Raw genomic sequence first — 19,987 nt, forward strand, 5'->3', positions numbered from 1 at the left:
TCCTGAAGCATATGACTCTCCCCCCCCCCCAAAAAAAAGAAGGAACAGGATATACATCCAGAAAAAAAGAGAAAGTTTATCCTTAAAGAAAGTGACTAAAACCAAATGTTGCTATCCACCCTCTCCAGCATTAATGAATAGCTCTAGATTTCAGTGCCTTCTCAGTGTTGGTGTGAAGCTCTGGTTACCCTGCCCTAGGTATAGCCCTGTTGGAAAAGTTCCACACCCCTCTCTGGTTCTGTAGTCTAATGCTTCTGCTCTCTCTCTCTCTCTCTCTCTCTGTGTGTGTGTCTGTGTGTGTGTGTGCGTGTGTGTGCACGCTGTGAAGTTGATTCTGACTTATGGTGACTCTTTTCAGTGTTTTCTAGGTAGGCAATACTCAGAAGTGGTTTACCCTTCTCTTCTCCTTGGGGGCACCCTAGGACTTTGCAGCTTGCCTAAGGCCACACAGGCTGGCTTTACTCACATGGAGCGGGGAATCAAACTCCCAATCCCTGGCTCTGCAGCCAGAGACCCAAACCTACAGATGTATAGTATCTGTGACTTAGTATTTTACACAGTCTGTTTTGATTCTGACATGATGAAACAATCAAACAATCATTAAAAGAAGGAGAGAAGAGCAAGCTATTCTAGGTGAAATAGGTGGTACAGACTACAGTGGTGCCTCGCATAACGAGCGCACCGTATAACGAAGAATTCGCATAGCGATCCCTTCTCTGGGATCGCTAATGCGAAGACATCATGTCGGTCCCTATGGGAAAAACTCGCTTACCGAAGACGGGCCGACGGGTGCCAGGAAGGAGCCGCTGCCGCCGCCGCGAGAGTGATGCGGGGCCACGCTGGCCGGGAAGGAAGGAAGGCGGCAAGGCAGGCAGATGAAGGCAGGGAAGCCGCTCGCTCGCTCGCGCGTCCTCCCCCCCTTTCCCTCTTCCTCCTCATCCTTCTCCTGACGCCCCCGGGAGGGAAGGAAGGTGGCAAGGCAGGCAGGCGAAGGCAGGGAAGCCTGCTGGTCGCTCGCTCGCGCGTCCTCCCCCCCACTTTCCCTCTTCCTCCTCATCCTTCTCCTGATGCCCCCGGGAAGGAAGGAAGGCGGCGAGGCAGGCAGGCAAAGGCAGGGAAGCCTGCTGGTCGCTCGCTCGCGCGTCCTCCCCCCCCACTTTCCCTCTTCCTCCTCATCCTTCTCCTGACACCCCCGGGAGGGAAGGAAGGCGGCGAGGCAGGCAGGCAAAGGCAGGGAAGCCTGCTGGTCGCTCGCTCGCGCGTCCTCCCCCCCACTTTCCCTCTTCCTCCTCATCCTTCTCCTGACACCCCCGGGAGGGAAGGAAGGCGGCGAGGCAGGCAGACGAAGGCAGGGAAGCCTGCCGGTCGCTCGCTCGCGCGTCCTCCCCCCCTTTCCCTCTTCCTCCTCGTCCTTTTCCTGACGCCCTGGGAAGGAAGGAAGGTGGCAAGGCAGGCAGGCGAAGGCAGGGAAGCCGCGCGCTTGCGCATCCTCCCCCCCACGTTCCCTCTTTTCCTCTTGCCGCCGCCCCCCCAAGCCTCCCACTGAGTCGGGCGATCAGCTGTTCGGCGGTTGTAAAATGGCCGAAGGACACCAGCGCAGCGTTTTCGCGCCCTCCCCTCGCTTACCGAGGGCGCGAAAATGGCTGCTGCTATGGAGGAAACTTCGCTGAACGGTAAGTTTAGGGCCCATTGGAACGCATTAAACGATGTTTAATGCGTTTCAATGGGCTTTTACGTTCCGTTTAGCGACGATTTCACATAGCGAGGGTTAATCCGGAACGGATTAACCTCGCTATGCGGGGCACCACTGTATTCTTTCCTCCAAAGCCACTTTATGACTGCATTCCTGAACATACTTACATTGGGTGATTATACTGAATATCCTGAACACACTTCAAATAAACAATCCTATATTAAATTATTAGAGAGTGGGATTTACTTCTGAGTAAGAGTGTTTGAAGAATGTAATTTTTGTGAATTCTGTTTGGAATGTAATTCCCTTTTGACGTGGACACCTCTCTGAATTGTGCAGTGTAGTTCTTGGTAGAAAAAAGTCTGTATATAAGTTGAAATAATAAATGAATAAATATTCCAGAATATATATTCCAGAATATATATATAATTTGTTTAAATAAGAATTTTGTGCCAAATTAAAAAAAACAAATAACGCACTTCACATTCTTGTGAAATAGAAGGAAATAACACATGTGAAATAGACTCAGATCAAAAATAGATGGATTAATCCTTTCTTTGACGTTTATAAGATGGCGCTGTAAAGATTGTGGTCCAAGCTATATGCTATATGTATTCTTATTCTTAAACTATATTCCACGTTTCATAACAGTAGGATGAATAATATTCTACATCAAAATATTGTGATTTATTTTTAAAAATTAAAAGTATCTAAATTAATACAGGTTGAATGTCTGATGAAAATAAGATTTTTAAAGTATTGAGCAGCAGAAGGTAAAAGAAAAAAAAACATTCAATTCACCAAATAAATATTCTTTAAACTGGTGCCTGAAAGGTAAAAGTGTGAGGGTACAACTGGTTCTCTAACAGAAGGGTGCTCCAGAGGAAAATGTCACCACAAAGAAGGGCTTCCCATGTAGCCGCACAGGTCATGTTATTCTGAAATACCACAGGTAGACCCTCTTTATAAAAAACACTGTTATCCAATAAATAAATTGTGAGAAGTTTAGGGCTTTGCACAACTAGTACTACTATCTAGCACCTGCCCGGACCCCTTAGTGCACAGCTTAATACAATTATGGGGTTGAATGTGACAAGGAAGGTGAGGGCAGTATCTTCAGATTGGAGTGTGGATCTTGCAGTGTCACATTGTGAGAACTTCTGTGCAAGACTTTTTCTCCTTGGGAAATACTGAATGAAATATTTTTCAAAAGTTTTTTTCTTCTGGAAGAAATGCAGAACTGAAACTGCAGGATTATTACAGTTTTTGCTCAAAGTGCCATCTTTCCTGCAAATGGATTCATCAGAAAGGGCATTAAGATGCACAGAATTTGGCAGCATTGTGCACGGAACAGCATGTTGAAAACAAAATCAAACACATAAAAGGGAAAACATGACCTGAAATGTTGTTGCAGGGTGGGTCTCAATGGGAAGTCTCATTATGGTAAAATCTGGAAAACTACAGGGAATGGAAAATTTTGCTAGTACAGTTGAACAATAAGGAGCAGGATGTTTAAGATATTTTAATACTTTGCTTCACTTATGAATTCAAATGAAGACTGGAGCTAAGAAATCAGAATAAGATTTAAGGGCAGCTATGAAGGACCTAGAAAAAGTCCTTAGGCATGCATTGTTGTAGACCAACAGCAAGAGCATTTATGCTGTTATATTCCTGATTACTGTATACAATGGTGCCTCACTTAGCGATGTTAATCCGTGCAGCAAAAATTGCTGCTAAGCGATTTTATCGCTAAGCGGTTTTTAAAAGCCCATAGAAACGCATTGAAACCCCTTCAATGTGTTCCTATGGGCTTAAAACTAACCTTAAAGTGAAGATCCTCCATAGGAGCGGCCATTTTCGGTGCCTCTAAAGCGAGGCAAAACAGCGGGTGGCCATTTTGTTTTTCCGGCAGCCATTTTGAAACCACCGATCAGCTGTGTGAAAATGGGGGCTTTGCGATGATCGCTTCCCCGCGATCATCGCAAAGCGAATTTTCCCCATAGGGACCATCGCGAAGCTATACGGAGCGATCGCTATGTGAGGCACCACTGTATACGTGTGAAAGAAAGACAAGGTGACAGGAAAAAAAACAGTTCATTCAAAATGTTGGAGGACAGCTTTATACATGCCAGAGTCTCTAGAAAGACCAATGAGATGCTGATTACACAGACATTTAGCCCACTGTTTGGTATGCTGTAGGAAAGGGATACTTCACTCTTAAAGATGGCGATTAGACAACATCTTTGTCAGAGTGAACCAGCCCACCCTCAGAGTTGTCCTTTCTGTATCATTCTGAAATCCTTCTAAGGGCTTCTAATTTTTGGTGTAGGTAGGATCACTTCAGTTTGGATCAGTGTCAGCATGTGTGATCACTGGAACCGATCCAAAGCAGGCCTTCTGGTTTGAATTTGCCAATATCATTTGTTGTTGTTTAGTCGTTTAGTCATGTCCGACTCTTTGTGACCCCATGGACCAGAGCACGCCAGGCCCTCCTGTTTTCCACTCCCTCCCAGAGTTGGATCAAATTCATGTTGGTAGCTTCGATGACACTGTCCAACCATCTCATCCTCTCTCGTTCCCTTCTCCTCTTGCCTTCACACTTTCCTAACATCAGGGTCTTTTCCAGGGAGTCTTCTCTCTTCATCAGATGGCCAAAGTATTGGAGCCTCAGCTTCAGGATCTGTCCTTCAAAATGGATAGGTTTGTTCTCCTTGCAGTCCAGGGGACTCTCAAGAGCCTCCTCCAGCACCACAGTTCAAAAGCATCAATTCTTCGTAGCTTAATCAGGAGTTACTTCAAAATAATGGCAAATCAATCACTTCCTTTGCTCCTGCAGAGTGATTTAAAAAGCAAACAAACTGTGTAGTGGATTATTGCTGATGTGGTACAACAATTATTAGAATACATAAAATAATATTTTATTTACCTCATCTTTAAGGGCCAGTCAAGAAACTCCCTGCAGTCAAATAAATGGCAGTGGCTTCAGCTGTAGGAGGTTTCTCAAACAGCAAAGATGAGCCTTGTGGCACAGTGGTTAAACTGCTGTACTGCAGCCAAAACTGTGCTCACGACCTGGGGTTCAATCCCAGGTAGCCGGCTCAAGGTTGACTCAGCCTTTTATCCTTCCGAGGTCGGTAAAATGAGTACCCAGCTTCCTGGGGAGGCAATGTGTATCCTGCATAATTAACTTGTAAACCACCCAGAGAGTGCTTGAAGCACTATGGGGCGATATATAAGCAGCATGCTTTTGCTTTTGCTATATGGGTGACTTCCAGGTTAATTTTTGGGCTTGATTAGATCTCTCTAACCAAACCTGACCTTGCCAAAGTGTCCCACCCTAGTTCAATCCCTGCCAGTAATTTAGCCACATTCTCAGTGCGTTGTATATCAAGTCAACTCAATACTCACAAGAAACTAAGAATGAGTAAACTAAAGATTTGGACATACTCTGAGAAGACTACTGGAGAAAACAGTAATTTTAGGAAAAGTGGAAAGCAGTAGAAAAAAGACGAAGAACAAACATGAGATGGGTTGATTGGATAAAGGAAGAAATGGCCTCTGATTTGCAAACCCTATGCAGAGCTGCTAATTACAGGGCCTTTTGGAATTTATTAACTCATAAAGTTGCCAAAAATTGGAAGTCATCTGAGGGCACTTAAGAATACTACAGCCTCAAATTGAGCTCTTGGTCCTTTATAAAGGTTTCTCTGCTTCACCTGAAGCAACATGGGGCTGTTTCTATACTGCTTTCTCAAAACAAAACACTTCAAGTTTCAGTGTATAGCAGTCTGTCTTGGGAATTCTCTCTAAACAGGAACCTGAATGCTCAGTCATGATTTTGTATTCTTTACAGATTGTGGATTGTTGTTTGATGTTTTCCTCCTTCATCTGGAGTTAACTCCTTTTTATTTATTAATATGGAAACTGACCAATTCCTGGTTAACAACTCACTTAACATTGTATGTCTTAATATTCTGTGGTTTAGAGGATTATGCATTCAGAGATAGTATGTGCAGTGTGAATGTTATCCAGTTTACACTTACTAATTTAGTTTTCAAGGGCAAATCAACCTCTCTGCTTGCTAACTAATTTTCTAAGGGTTATAAGACTTTAATTTGATTCTTCATCCACTGTGCATAAAACAATCACTAGAATTTGCATAGTAAATTATTGGATAATCAGTTTCTATGCCCAGTTTCTGCTTGTAGGGATGCACTTTAGCATTGATGAGATGTCATACTTATGAAAATAAAAATAATTCCCTCAAAAAAGATATCATTCAAAGACTCCATCAAGTAAGTAGGTAAATAAGAATCATGTTCATTGCTGTATAGATGAAGATTAATAGATAAACTTCTACATCTGTTTACAAATGTTCTTCCCTTGTGCTCTTCAATTCATCTGTCCATCTTTCATGTGATTTCTATGGCATACACAGTGTATACTTGGCTTTCACCTTGATCCAGCCAAGGTGAATCAGTTTGTAGAATAAGGTTTTGACATATGTATCAGATATCAGATTAGAAAGTATTCATTTTTAGTTACCAGTCACATCATCTGGATCTGCATACATAGCTCCCATCATTACATCTGGAACAAGAAGAACAACTCTAGCCATATATTGGTGTCCGTAGCTCTTTAATATTCTTTGGTACTAGTGACAACCCATTCATCCAAGTTAAAAAGAGGATGAAATTAGATGAGCTTTTTTGAATAATATGGAGGATGGAATTTGAACTTTTGGAGTTCTTCAGAAACTCTGTCTGAGGACATCCTTCCTTCATCAGTCGCTGTATCATCCTATTGATCAACATGACATGATAAAGAATATATGCACGTCCAAGTATGGATTTCATCCCAGAGTGAAAACTCTTGGAGGTAGATAGCACTTGGCTCTGAGAACTAGTTCTTAAAGGAAAAAAAAAGCTTTGTAAGCAAGTCCAGAGAATTAACTAAATGGCAAAAACTACATTTCCCAGAATTTGCGCTGGCAACATGATCTCTGAGTATACTCATAGCTGCAGTTTTCTCTCAATATTAGTAAGTAGCTGTTACCAACCAAAGTGAATTTCGGAACAGTAATAGTAACCATAGGTTCTAACGTAGGATTTCAAAGGATTTGAATTTCCGTCTCCTCCCTGATTTCTAAAATAGTTCTTCCTCCTTATTTCTGGGGTCAAAGAATCTAAAGCCAGCCTCTTCACTCGGCAGACTGATTTTCTTTTTGTTTTCCAATGTTTTCCTTACACAGGAATTCATTCTAAAAATTGTCACAGAACATCAAGAGTATGACCCCACCTGAAACTGTTTCTCAAATCAACTTGCAACAAAGATGGTAACTCTTTCCTAATGAATTCATTAAAATGGCTGTGTCATATTTTACTTTCTTTCTCCCTCCCATTCTTACCCTATCCTTACCTCATCCCCCAAAACAGTTGGAAACTCCAGATACAAGGTTATCTCAAGTTTTCTGGAGTCATCTTGTAGTTTTGTATCTCTCTCTCTCTCTCTCTCTCTCTCTCTGTTTTCTCTGACTCATTTGCCCTGTTCAGACTAAAATTCCCTCAAACAGGCATCATAAAAAGATCAACACAAAACGTTTACTTCAAGAGTTACTTCTAATTTTTTTTGAGGAACAGGAAAGTTGTCTGTGATAGTAGTTTCCAGTGTCTGCAGCTGCCTGCAAGTCCAGTAAAACCATTTTGTTTTCATTTCCCCACCACCTCTCCGTTGCCATCATAGTCTTCCCTTGTCATTCTAGTTGCCACAGGACCAGGTGTTTCATGAACCTGTGCAATATGTCAGAACAGTAATGATGGAGTCCAGACCAGAATTACTTGGACTTAACATTGCTACCTATTTCACACATTTGTGACAAAGATCTGTCTTAGTTTTGTTTTAACGTGTCCACTGTCAGATTTGTTTACTAAGTATCGCAATCATGTAACATTCAAGGTACAGCACACAGGGTATGGTGTCTTAGCCCCTTTGGACTCTTGTGCTACAGTATGTGAAATGATCTGTTAATTAAGGTTTTTTAAAGAAGTTCCTGTTGAAGTGCCAAACCAAATGCAAATTGGTCAGTACTAAATTTGTAAGAATGTTTGCTGGACATATGAGTTAACGGAATGTGTGTGAGAGAGATTGTAAATATTGGGTATTATACAGAAGTTTAAATATGTATCATATATGTGTCATGTATGTGTTTTACACAACTGACTTGTGGTTTGGAAACCAGAGCCTTCAAATATCTCCTTCCTCCCCAACTATTTACTAGACCATAGATTCATTTCCATGCAGTTGGGGTAAGGCCAGGAGAGTCCTGATTGGCTGGATAAGACATGCAAACTTGATGTTCCCCACTCTTCATCTCTGTTGAGTGAATTTTGGACTACAAATAACTGCAGCAGAAGCTAAATACATGTATGTTCAATGCATTGTTTTAACTGTTCTTAACATAGCTCACATGCATATCCCATCTCTGACCTCTATATTCTTTGATACTAAAACATAGGCATAATTTTTTTTAAAGATTCTGTTATAACTGTGGCTGGATAATATGGATAAGCAGCATGTAGGTGTTAAGGCATCATGTTTTGTAAGTGGTTGTGTGTGTGTTTTTAGAAGGAGGTACTAGGAAGCACTTGGAAATCTCCAGGCATCCCATCTGTGTTTAAAGAAACAATAATAACAAAACTTTAAATTAGTGTAAGAGATTTAAGGCATTTCAGGAAAACATTGATTAAATCTGCCAATGAAATGAATGCACTTCGTGAGTGACCTAATTAGTGTATACTTGCTTCTTTTTCACTGCTCTGCTTACCACTAATTGCTGTTCTGCTGGTCTTCTCCTGACAAGCAGGAAAAACAAGGATGAGGGATTTGTTGCGAAAATAGTGACATTCAGTTTTAATTCATTTGAACCTGCTGCCAAGTTAATTATGGAATTTAGAAACTGAGCCCAGGAGGCCTCAGCCATTTAGGTTACAGGAGACGTAGTTGTTTAGTGTCTGGCTGCGTATTCAGATAGTGCTTATTACAGCAACATAAAATTGCTTTAGCTACTTTTTAAAGGGGAATCCTTGCTCAGTCACCCACCCACAGTAAGACTTCCCTATGTTTATTAAGCTTGAATGGCATCAGGCCAAAAGAAAATGAGCCATGGAAGAGAGCTCCAAGGCAGCCTTCACAAAGCCATGGTACTGCCTGAAGGCACTCTTTGGCCAGTAAGTGTGGGATTCAGATTTGAGAAACCACACCTCTGGGACAGTGTCACTGTGTGGACATGGTCAAATTTGCTTGTTGGTTTAATCCCCCTTCCATCAAATAGTAACAGTAACAGCCACTCGTATTGGCTTGGGGATTCTTGGAATGTATAATAATAATAATAATAATAATAATAATAATAATAATAATAATAATAATAATAATAATAATAATAATAATAATAATAATAACAACAACAACAACAACAACAACAACAACAACAATAACAATAACTATTATTATTATTATTATTATTATTATTATTATTATTATTATTATTATTATTATTATTATTATTATTATTATTATTATTATTATTATTATTACAGTGGGGTCTCTAATTAAGAACTTAATCCGTATTGGAAGGTGGTTCTCAAGTTGAAAAGTTCTTATGTTGAATCTGCATTTCCCATAGGAATGCATTGAAAACCATTTAATCCGTATCTGCTCTTTTCCGTCCATAGAAACTACAGTGGAATCTCTACTTAAGAACTTAATCCGTTTTGGAATGGTGTTCTTAAGTTGAAACGTTCTTAAGTTGAAGCAAAATTTCCCATAGGAATGGACTGAAAACCAATTAATCCGTTCTGGATGTTTTTTTTTTTTTTTGGTTATGTAGAGGTGCGTTCGTACATTGAAGCATTAGTTCCCATAGGAACTAATGCAAAGCTGGTTAATACGTACTCTACCACTAGGAGGAGAATTTTTTTAACCTAAGATGACCTTAAAAAAAGAGCAGGAAAGGTTTTTTTTTCCTGTTCTTATCTTGGATTTCTGTTCTCAAGTAGAAACAAAATTTAGCAAATGGAGCTGTTCTTAAGTTGGATTGTTCTTAAGTAGAGACGTTCTTAAGTAGAGACCCCACTGTATTATTATTATTACCCAACAACCTCTGTGTTGACTTGACATTTTTTTTGAAAGAGCTGTTGTTGCTGTTGTTATGTGCTGTCAAAGTGCCTCTGACTTAAGTCAACCCTCTGAATGAGAGATCTCCAACGTATCTTGTCCTCATGAGCCCTGCTCAGGTCTTGCAAACTCAAGCCTTTAGCTTCCTTTATAGAGTCAATCCAACTTGTACTTGGTCTTCCTCCTTTCCTGCTGCCTTCAACCTTTCCCAGTATCATCATCTTTTCCAGAGAATCCTGCCCTCCCATGGTGTATCCAGAGTAGGACAGCATCACTTTCATCATTTTTGCCTCCAGAGATAGCTCAGATTTGATTTGATCCAGGACCCACTTGCTTGTCTTCCTGACAGTCCAGAGAATCTGCAAAGCTCTCATCCAGCACCACATTTCAAGTGAATTTTTTTTCCTGTCAGCTTTTTTTATTGGCCAGCTTTCATATCCATATATGATGTGTATTGATGAAGATAACTCTTCAAACTTGAATTTCTTATGAATAAGCCATTTTTCGCTCTTTGTGCCTGAAAATCAAAATGGATCATCCTCAGCCTATCTCTGATAAGTATTAGGTCACATTGTTCACCCAGTCACTGAATGTAAATTATAAAACTTACTGACTCTTATACGCCCCTTGAATTGCTAGTTGCATTTATTTTGTTAAGTGTTTGTTTATTTATTTTGGCAGAATGTGTTTCATTCTGTTTTATAAAGGACAATTTGCTTCTTGGCAGCCTTGCTCACCATTCTGCTGTACCACTGCTTGCAACACAGGGGTCACTGGGTTACTTTATTAAATGTTTATATGTATTGTTTGCAAGACAATTGGATTTCCTGAAAACTTGATTTCTTTTTATTTTTAATTTTATTTTGTGTGTGGTTTGTCTTCATGGTAGGCTTCAATCCCTTTTCATTTGTAAGTATTTACATTCATGAAATTGTCTGTAATGGTAGGATAATTGAGGTCTTCAGGGCATTTGCAACCAAATGGATTGTGGCATTGCAGTGTTGGAATGATCAAAACTGATATGCTGGGAAGCACTGAGTTTCAAAGCAAAACTATACAGCAAGGGAAATACAATTTCTGTGAAGTCGCCCTGAAGAATTTGGGTCTGTTCGATTTAAGTGGCTACACTTAAATCAAAGTGTTTGATTGCAATTCTGCTTATAACCCTGCAGATGACGCAGTTCAAATAAGCAAATTAGCAAGTGTCTTCCTCTCTTAATAGTTTTCTTAGTTAATAGCTTCCTACAGAGAGCTTTAGGGACGTGGTGGCGCTGCAGGTTAAACCGCTGAAGCCTCCATGCTGCAAGGTCCGAAGACCTGCAGTCATAAGATCGAATGCACGTGATAAAGTGGGCCCCCGTCGCTTGTCCCAGCTCCTGCCAACCTAGCGGTTCAAAAGCATGCAAAATGCAAGTAGATAAATAGGTACCACCTCGGTGGGAAGGTAACGGCGTTCCATGTCTAGTAGCGCTGGCCACATGACCACGGAAGATTGTCCTCAGACAAACACTAGCTCTATGGGTTGGAGATGGAGATGAGCACCACCCCCTAGAGTCGGACACTACTGGACAAATTGTCAAGAGGAACCTTTACCTTTAGCTTACAGAGAGCTTTGCTCTCAGTTCTTAACCTGGTTAAAAAAATTAAGAAGAGAAAAAGGCTTTGCTGAGGAGAGTGTATATTGGTTCTGCCTTATATGTGTATTTGTTCTTTATTTCTCATAAGATAGCAGGAGTGAGGGGGAAGGTACTTTGTGTGTGTGTACATATGCAGTTCATCATCCCTTTCTGCATTGGTTCAAGCTATCACACATCTGAATCAATGCGAAAGCATTCATTTTTGTTTTTAAAGTAGAAGTCCCCCAGTGAAGAGGAAAAACTGTGGATGGAGCAGAGACTCCAGACTGATCCATAGTTCCTATTGCATCATGTGGTCACTGGGAAAAATGCAAATCAGCCTGTCCCAAAACCATAGTATTTCTCATAGTTTTTTTTGCTAATCTAGTTGTTCCCTCAGTTTGGAATATTGTTTGTGCTGCTGATAATATCTGTATGTCCTAGGAAATGTGGTAGGAAAACAGCAGTTGCAGCCATTCTCAACTATTTTTGGGCCATAAGCACAATATGAAAGAAGTATAGGCCAAATCAGGATTGTATAAATTGCATAACGAGCCTTATAAGGCAGTGTGTGAAGTATTTTATTGCTAAACAAATAGCTAAATTTTGCTTATATTTGAGAAGTTTCATACGAAGAAGATGGATTAATTAAAAGGTTCAAATTCTAAAATAAAATTTTAAACTTTGAATTTTGAATTCTCTGTAGATATTCCCTTATGTTAACAGGGTATTATCCTGTAACTGTGCTAGATGTATTTCTATGGTTTTATACTGCAATAAAGTTATTCATTCATTCATTCATTCATTCATTCATTCATTCATTCATTCATTCATTCATTCATTCATTCATTCATTCATTCATTCATTCAAGTATTGTATCCAGCCTGTGGTGCCTTTCGAATGTTCCAGGTCCATAGGGGGCCATAAGGCCCTTGTTGAGATTGGCTGAGTTAGAGAAATGCAAATGAGCTAAAAAGGGCAAGAGTAATAAAATGTTATTGAAGTGAAATTCATGTAATGGACTAGATTTGCTTTGTTTACTTCTAAAATTCTAGCTATGATGGGCTTATTGATTTTTGTGGGTCAAACCATATTTATTTCTCTTCCATATTTCAATTCCATTGATGTTTCTGAATGGAAATCATTTGGGGCCCTGATGTGGAAATTCAGATTCTCTGCTCAATGATTGCACACCACTGTACATATGCCTTAGTTACATCCCAGATGGAGCAATGCAACACACTGTTTGGAAATTTCATCTGGTCCAAAAGAGTGCAGCCATGTTGCTGTCAGGGACCAGTTACAGGAAACCTATAACTCCCTAAAAGAGCTATACTAGCACCTTTGTGTTTCCAAGGACAATTCAAACTGCTGGTTATGATCTCTAAATTTTTATATGACTTTGGTGCAGGCTGTCTGAAAAACCATACTGCCTTATACACAACTCCCAGGACTTTGAGGTTTGTAGGAGGGTCCCTTCTCATAGTCCCATTACCTTCAGAGGCCCATCTCATGGAGATTAAGAAAGGCCCTACTCTATGACAACTTCCAGGCCATGGAACTTTTTGACAGCAAGGCTAGGTTTGCAGACTTCCTTTCTGTCCTTGAAGCAGCAAGCCTTTGGTAATTACTTTCCTCAGACCATCAGATTTTAAAAGCTTTCTCCCTTTTTAGGTAAACTGACATTAGTATTTTTAATTTTTTAAAGTGGTTTAATTTTAATTGCATTTTAATAACGTGTGTGTGTGTTCTCTGCTGTCAAGTCAGAATCAACTTCTAGAGCCCCTAATAGGGCTTTAAAGATAAGTGAGATATTTAAAGAGTGATTTTACCAGTTCTACTCCCCAAGTGAGTTTGCACGACCAAGTGGGGATTTGAACTCTGTTTTCCAGAGTCCTAGTTTATCATTTTATCCACTACACCAGATTGGGAATTTTAATTGCAGAATCAGATTAATTCTTTTTCAAGCAGTCTTGGGTCCCAGTTTTGAGGGAAAGGTAGCATATTAAATAAATAAATAAATAAATAAATAAATAAATAAATAAATAAATAAATAGATAGATAGATAGATAGATAGATAGATAGATAGATAAATAAATAAATAAATAAATAAATAAATAAATAAATAAATAAATAAATAAATAAAACTGATCATTTGCCATACTGAAGTGGCACCCAAAATCTGCCACCTGTGGCAGCTATCTCACTCTGTCACTTGATGAGCCGGCCATTTCTAATCACACTGTTACATCTTTGGGCTAGATTTATGTTTTTGTTTATGTAAAATATTAATTGGCTAAAGGTAATGGGAACGTTTCCACTATCAAAGAGAACCAGAGGCAAGATAAACATACCAACTAGATTAATCTTAATTTTCCTCCTCTTCCATAATCATTATGGAAGAGGATACCATTTTGATTTTTGTTCCTATGCTTTACTCTCCATAGTTAACCACAGAGAATGTGAAACTAAGACTGCAGTCCTTTGAAACTGTACATGGATTGAAGCTGGTCCCATTGAACTCAGTGGGAGTTACTTTATAGTAAACATTCTTCAGATTATGCTGTATGACTCACAGATCTTGTTAGTTAACATGGTTACAATTATTTCTTTCTGTGGTGAACTTATTAGCTCTGTTTCATAAGAAGCGTTTGGGGGATTCCAGCTTTAGTAATTTAAAGTTCACAGTTTCTTTACAGAATATTTTTGAAGACTGCTGTGCATCACAAGTTTACTTCTTTGTAGTATGTTGCGAGAAGGCAAAAAAAAAGGAGAGAGGAGGAGATACAATTGAGGAGAAACAAATGTTAATTAAAACATTAAAATATTGCTAATTGAATTTTTCTGTTTTATCTTTGTGGCAATATTTCTAGAAGAGTCAGTTGTAATAACTATAATCTGGCAATAATACAGGAATGTTCCTCCCAAAAATAGACCAATGTGATCAGATTAAGTAGCTGTTTTGTGCTAAAGAATAGATTTGTTTCCTCTTTGAAATATACCTTCATCTTTGAATGGTAAAAAGACAAAAATGTTGTGGCATCTTAATGTATGCTTTTGTGGACAAGTCAACTTCTTCAGACCTTTCTTGTCCACCAAAACTCATATTAAAATATACAGTGGTGCCTTGATTTATGACCATAATCCATTCCAGAAGATTGACGTAACTCAAAATGGCCATAAGTCGAAGCACCATTTCCCATAAGAATGCATTGAAATGCAATTAATCCGTTCCGGCCAAAGGAAAAAAAATCACCAAAAAATAATAATAAATCATTGCAAGACTCATTGGAAACGCAATTAAGCCCTCCCGGCTGAAGGGGGGGAAGCAATCAAGAGTGCAAGACCCATTGGAAATGAACAGAAAACAAATGGAGCAGATCGGAAATGCACAGAGAACAAAGGGACCAGGTCAGAAACGCAAATAGAACAAAGGAAAAAGCAAGGGAAGCATACAGGACCCATTGGAAATGGGGAAACCCCCCAAAAGCAACCAACCCTCCCAAGACCCATCAGAAATGGGGGGAAAAGCCAAAAGACAAACAACCCCTCCAGGATCTGTTGGAAATGGGGGAAAAACCCTAAAAAGCAACCAAACCCCCCAAGATCCATCGGAAATGGGGAAAAACACTCAAAAAAGCAACAAAAATCCCCATGACCCATTGGAAATGGGTCATGGGGAAACAAACAAACCCTGCCAGACCCATCACAGCACAGAAACATAATCCCCCAGCTCAAAACCATGCTGCAAAAACACCCAGAACAATTTTTAAAGCACTTTACCTTACAAGGCAGCCCAAAGCCTCTCTGCAAACACACTCTCTCTCTCTCTCTCTCTCTCTCTCTCTCTCTCTCTCTCTCTCTCTCTCTCTCTCTCTCTCTCTCTCTCTCTCTTTCTCTCTCTCTCAGAAGCAGAAGGAGGCAGTCCCAAGCCTCCGACAATGACACACACTCTCTAATTGCTGGGGTGAATGAGCTACGAAGAAGCAGCCGTGTCTCCACCTACAGTTAGAAATTTGAATTTCCTGCCTTTTCCCCCTGCCTTTTTCTGTTCGTAAGTGGAAGCTCCGGTCGCAAGTAGAAGCAAAATTGTGCAGCCAGAGCTGGTCGTAACTTGAAATGGTCGTAAGTAGGGACATCTGTAAGTCGAGGCAGTACTGTAACAGTTTTTAAGTTGCCACAACATTTTTGTCTTCTTTATTTTTTCTTTTTCTTTTTTTTTCTTTCATGGTTTATTGAGCCTGTGATGGAATCTAGACACTGTTCATCATATAAACAGCTTTACCCATCTGAAATGACACTGAAAAAATAAAACTGAGTCTTACAAGTGTACTGCTAATACCTCAACCCCAAACCACAAATTACTTTTCCCACTATCTTTGTAGAGAAGATAGAAGTATGGGGTTTAGAACAGACCATTGTGATAGCCCACAGCACAGTTGCTATGAAGTCTAGAAGAAATGTTTACATGCCATTATCTGATACCACCCCCAAAAGTGGGAACAGACCACTATACTGTGTCTCTTGCCTTCAAACAGCGGAGATAGTCCAGTGAGATAGTAAAAACCACTGAGAGGTCAAGGAGGATGAGCAGGATCATATTGCCCCATCTGTCACCAACATTGTCCATCCTTCAAAGCAACTAAGACCATTTCATATTAAATTAAGGGCTAAAAACTGATTGAAATTTATCTAGATAACCTTCCGTACCCATAGGAGGCTGGAGCTATTATATCTTTTCCTTGATCAAAAAAGGGATATTGAGGGAGTTTTGACATACCTTTACAAACAATGTTCCCTCTAATTTTCCATGAGTGCGGGGCAGGGCCCATGCACACAGGATTACAGCTGCGACCAAAACCAAATGGGCAGCAGCACTGGCTGTGGGTATGTGGAACCTGTGCAGCACTGTGCAGCTACACACCTGCATAGCTTAGAGGGAACATTGTTTACAATCTATATTTTAAAAATATAATTACATTTGTTGAAACTGTATTGGCTTTATGGTATCTCAAAGAAAGAACCTCAGAGTGGTCTTATAGACCAGGTGGGTGGGATACAAATCAAATCAAATCAAATCAAATCAAATCAAATAATAAATAAATAAATAAATAAATAAATAAATAAATAAATAAATAAATAAATAAATAAATAAATAAAAAATAAATAAAATAAAATAAAATAAAATAAAATAAAATAATCACATCTAAGTCTCTGATGTCACTGTGTCAGCAGGGGCAGAAATCTGTGATAATTAAGAAAGCACAGAAAATTCTGGTTTTCACATCTAGTTCCTAGATAGTGATCCTGGCTTTTCCTCACCTACCCTACATAATACAAATCTGTAGTATAATCTTGCTCATGTCTTCACAACTGACTGGTTCAAAATTGGGAAAGGAGTACGACAAGGCTGTATATTGTCTACCCGGCTTATTTAACTTATATGCAGAATACATCATGCGGAAGGCTGGACTGGAGGAATCCCAAGCCGGAATTAAGATTGCCGGAAGAAATATCAACAATCTCAGATATGCAGATGATACCACTCGGCTGGCAGAAAGTGAGGAGGCATTAAAGAACCTTGTAATGAGGGTGAAAGAGGAGAGTGCAAAAAACGGCCTGAAACTCAACAAAAAAAAAAACTAAGATAATGGCCACTGGTCCCATCACCTCCTGGCAAATAGAAGGGGAAGATATGGAGGCAGTGACAGATTTTACTTTCTTGGGCTCCATGATCACTGCAGATGGAGACAGCAGCCACGAAATTAAAAGACGCCTGCTTCTGGGGAGGAAAGCGATGACAAACCTTGACAGCATCTTAAAAAGCAGAGACATCACCTTGCCAACAAAAGTCCGAATAGTCAAAGCTATGGTTTTTCCTGTTGTGATGTATGGATGTGAGAGCTGGACCATAAAGAAAGCAGACCGCCGAAGAATTGATGCTTTTGAATTGTGGTGCTGGAGGAGGCTCTTGAGAGTCCCCGGGACTGCAAGGAGAACAAACCTATCAATTCTAAAGGAAATCAACCCTGAGTGCTCACTGGAAGGACAGATCCTGAAGCTGAGGCTCCAATACTTTGGCCATCTGATGAGAAGAGAAGACTCCTTGGAAAAGACCTTAATGTTAGGAAAGTGTGACGGCAAGAGGAGAAGGGGACGACCGAGGATGAGATGGCTGGACAGTGTCTGCGAAGCAACCAACTTGAAATTGACAGACCTCCGGGAGGCAGTGGAAGATAGGAGGGCCTGGCGTGCTCTGGTCCATGGGGTCACGAAGAGTCGGACATGACTAAACGACTAAACCACAACAACAACATGTCTTCACACAAGGGCCTTGAATGGGGCTGGCTCTAGCTCATGTGTTTAAGGTTGCAGCATCATGTGTGCATATTCAGAAATGAGACTCACTGAGTTAATTGGATTTAGTCCCAAATAAATATACATTTGGTTAGAGCTTTTAGCAGTGGCTGCAGTTATACGAACAGGAAGGGTGTCTTCCCACAGTGTGTTTGTAAGCACCCCCTACTATCATCAGAGACCACTTTTATTGCAAAATATCAGATCATCAATACATATGGACTGGAATTAATTATTTCTTATCATTATTGCCTGTCATGTTTATAATTTTTCTATGGTACTTGCATCTCTCTCTCTCCCTCTTGGCCTCTCTGTTCCCTCTCTATTTGACTAATGCCGGAAGCTTTGTGATATATATATATTTTAAATGCAACAACGTATTTGTAGCTGCCTTCTGTATTAATGCATATTGAACTAGTAAATAGAGATGTCTGCCCCAAAGCTGTTAAATGATCAACATTTTAGTAGTAATATTATTATAGCTTTCAGGCAAGTTGGTGTCAGCTGAATGGATTGCAGCAACGATTACAAAGAGGCGTAGGTGAAGGCAGGGGCTTTTCCCAAGAAACACATTATGTGTGTTCCAAAAAATATTCACAAAATAGGTATTAAGGGTATTAAAGGCACAAAGTATGTTTGAATACGACGGCTAGTGCTTGCTCCATTTCAAAAGTAATTTTTTAAAAAATCAATTCAATAGTTAGTAAAGAAGGGGGAAAGTACGTGGCTAACTTGGGGGGGGGGGGAGGATGAAATGTTTGCTGGACTGGTGGAAAAGGTTCCACAGAAGGATCATAATTATACTAAGAGTTTGGAAAAGTTGCTTTTTCAGAATTTCCCAGGACCGTGTAGCACCATGGACACTGGACATGATGGAGATTCTAGGAGTTGCAATGTGAAAATGAACTTTTCCAAGTTGTGGTTGTATCCACAAGTAAACAGAGATTACAAATCCCAGAATTTCCGTCCACATGGCTGGCAAATTCTGAAGGTTGTGATCCAAAACAAACTACAACCATTTTTCAAGCTCTGCCCAAAAGATACTGTTCTCAGAAAATAATATATTAGGACAGTGATCTTAGCCTAGTAGTAGGATAGCATGTACTTTTGTATGTTGAAGACTCCCTAGTCCAGCGATGGCGAACCTATGGCACATGTGCTACAGCTGGCACACAGAGCCCTCTCTGTGGGCATGCAAGCCATAAGTCATCATTGAGAAATACTTATCCATCCTCTGATCCTGCATTTTGGCACTCCCCTCTGCTGGTGCAGTGGTCCAGTGGAGGGGTGCAATGGCGATCATTACCGGTCTAGCCTAATGGGTGAGTGGAGGACTAGGAAGCATTTCTTTGTTAATACCACCCATTGGGGGGGGGGGGAGAGAAAGCATTTAACCTTTGCAGTGCAAGAGCAGTTTTTTTTCCCTAAACTAAAACCTCAGCATTCAGGTTTTTATTGCAGTGTTGGCATTTTGAAATAAATAAGTTGATTTTGTGTTGCAGTTTAGGCCCTCAGGCTCAAAAAGGTTCACCATCACTGCCCTAGTCAATCACTTTTACCTTTGATAGTAAGGATCAGGATGCAGATTGTGGGGGGAAATCGCTTCCTGCAATCCCAGAAAGCTGTTCCAAGGCAGAACAGAAAATACTGGTCTACATGGACCAGTGATCAGACCTGGTAATATAAAGCGATCTTGCACATTACTTGACCTGAATGCTGCTGAGGCACATCTCCATTTCTTGAAGTATCGCTGAGCTGTCAGTAATTTCAGAGTGGTAGAGATGAAAGGGACAAGGAACATGGTAGCTGTTATGACATTACATGCAAAACTGGCAAACATTTGATAGACCAGGATACTCTTTGAAAGTACTAATTAAAATTTTTATGTTTTCCCCTCCAAGGTTATGGTTTTGTAGATTTTGACAGTCCAGCAGCAGCACAGAAAGCTGTAGCATCTCTTAAAGCAAATGGAGTTCAAGCCCAGATGGCAAAGGTAAGATCAAAATATGAATACTGTTTGATTATTTATTCTTTCCCTCATTTTATTACGATACTTCTCTCTGTTGGAAGGATTCTAAGGGATGGTTCCTTCCTAAGGCTTTTTCTTTTAAATTTTTGATTTATTTGCTGAATCATTTGGTTCTACTGA

General features: G+C 40.1%; 1 protein-coding gene across 7 annotated transcripts in view; it reads left to right on the forward strand.

Annotated features, from left to right (window-relative positions):
• RBMS3 (RNA binding motif single stranded interacting protein 3) overlaps positions 1-19,987 on the forward strand; it is a 1,057,118-nt gene that overhangs the window by 659,224 nt on the left and 377,907 nt on the right. For all 7 annotated transcript variants that reach the window (XM_073003441.2, XM_078377327.1, XM_073003440.2 and 4 more), the window contains one exon: positions 19,740-19,831. In XM_073003441.2, the coding sequence (XP_072859542.2) occupies positions 19,740-19,831 (92 nt within the window). The remainder of the gene's footprint in view (positions 1-19,739; positions 19,832-19,987) is intronic.

Source organism: Pogona vitticeps, chromosome 6 (genome assembly GCF_051106095.1).
Source record: "Pogona vitticeps strain Pit_001003342236 chromosome 6, PviZW2.1, whole genome shotgun sequence".
Taxonomy (NCBI): Eukaryota; Metazoa; Chordata; class Lepidosauria; order Squamata; family Agamidae; genus Pogona; species Pogona vitticeps.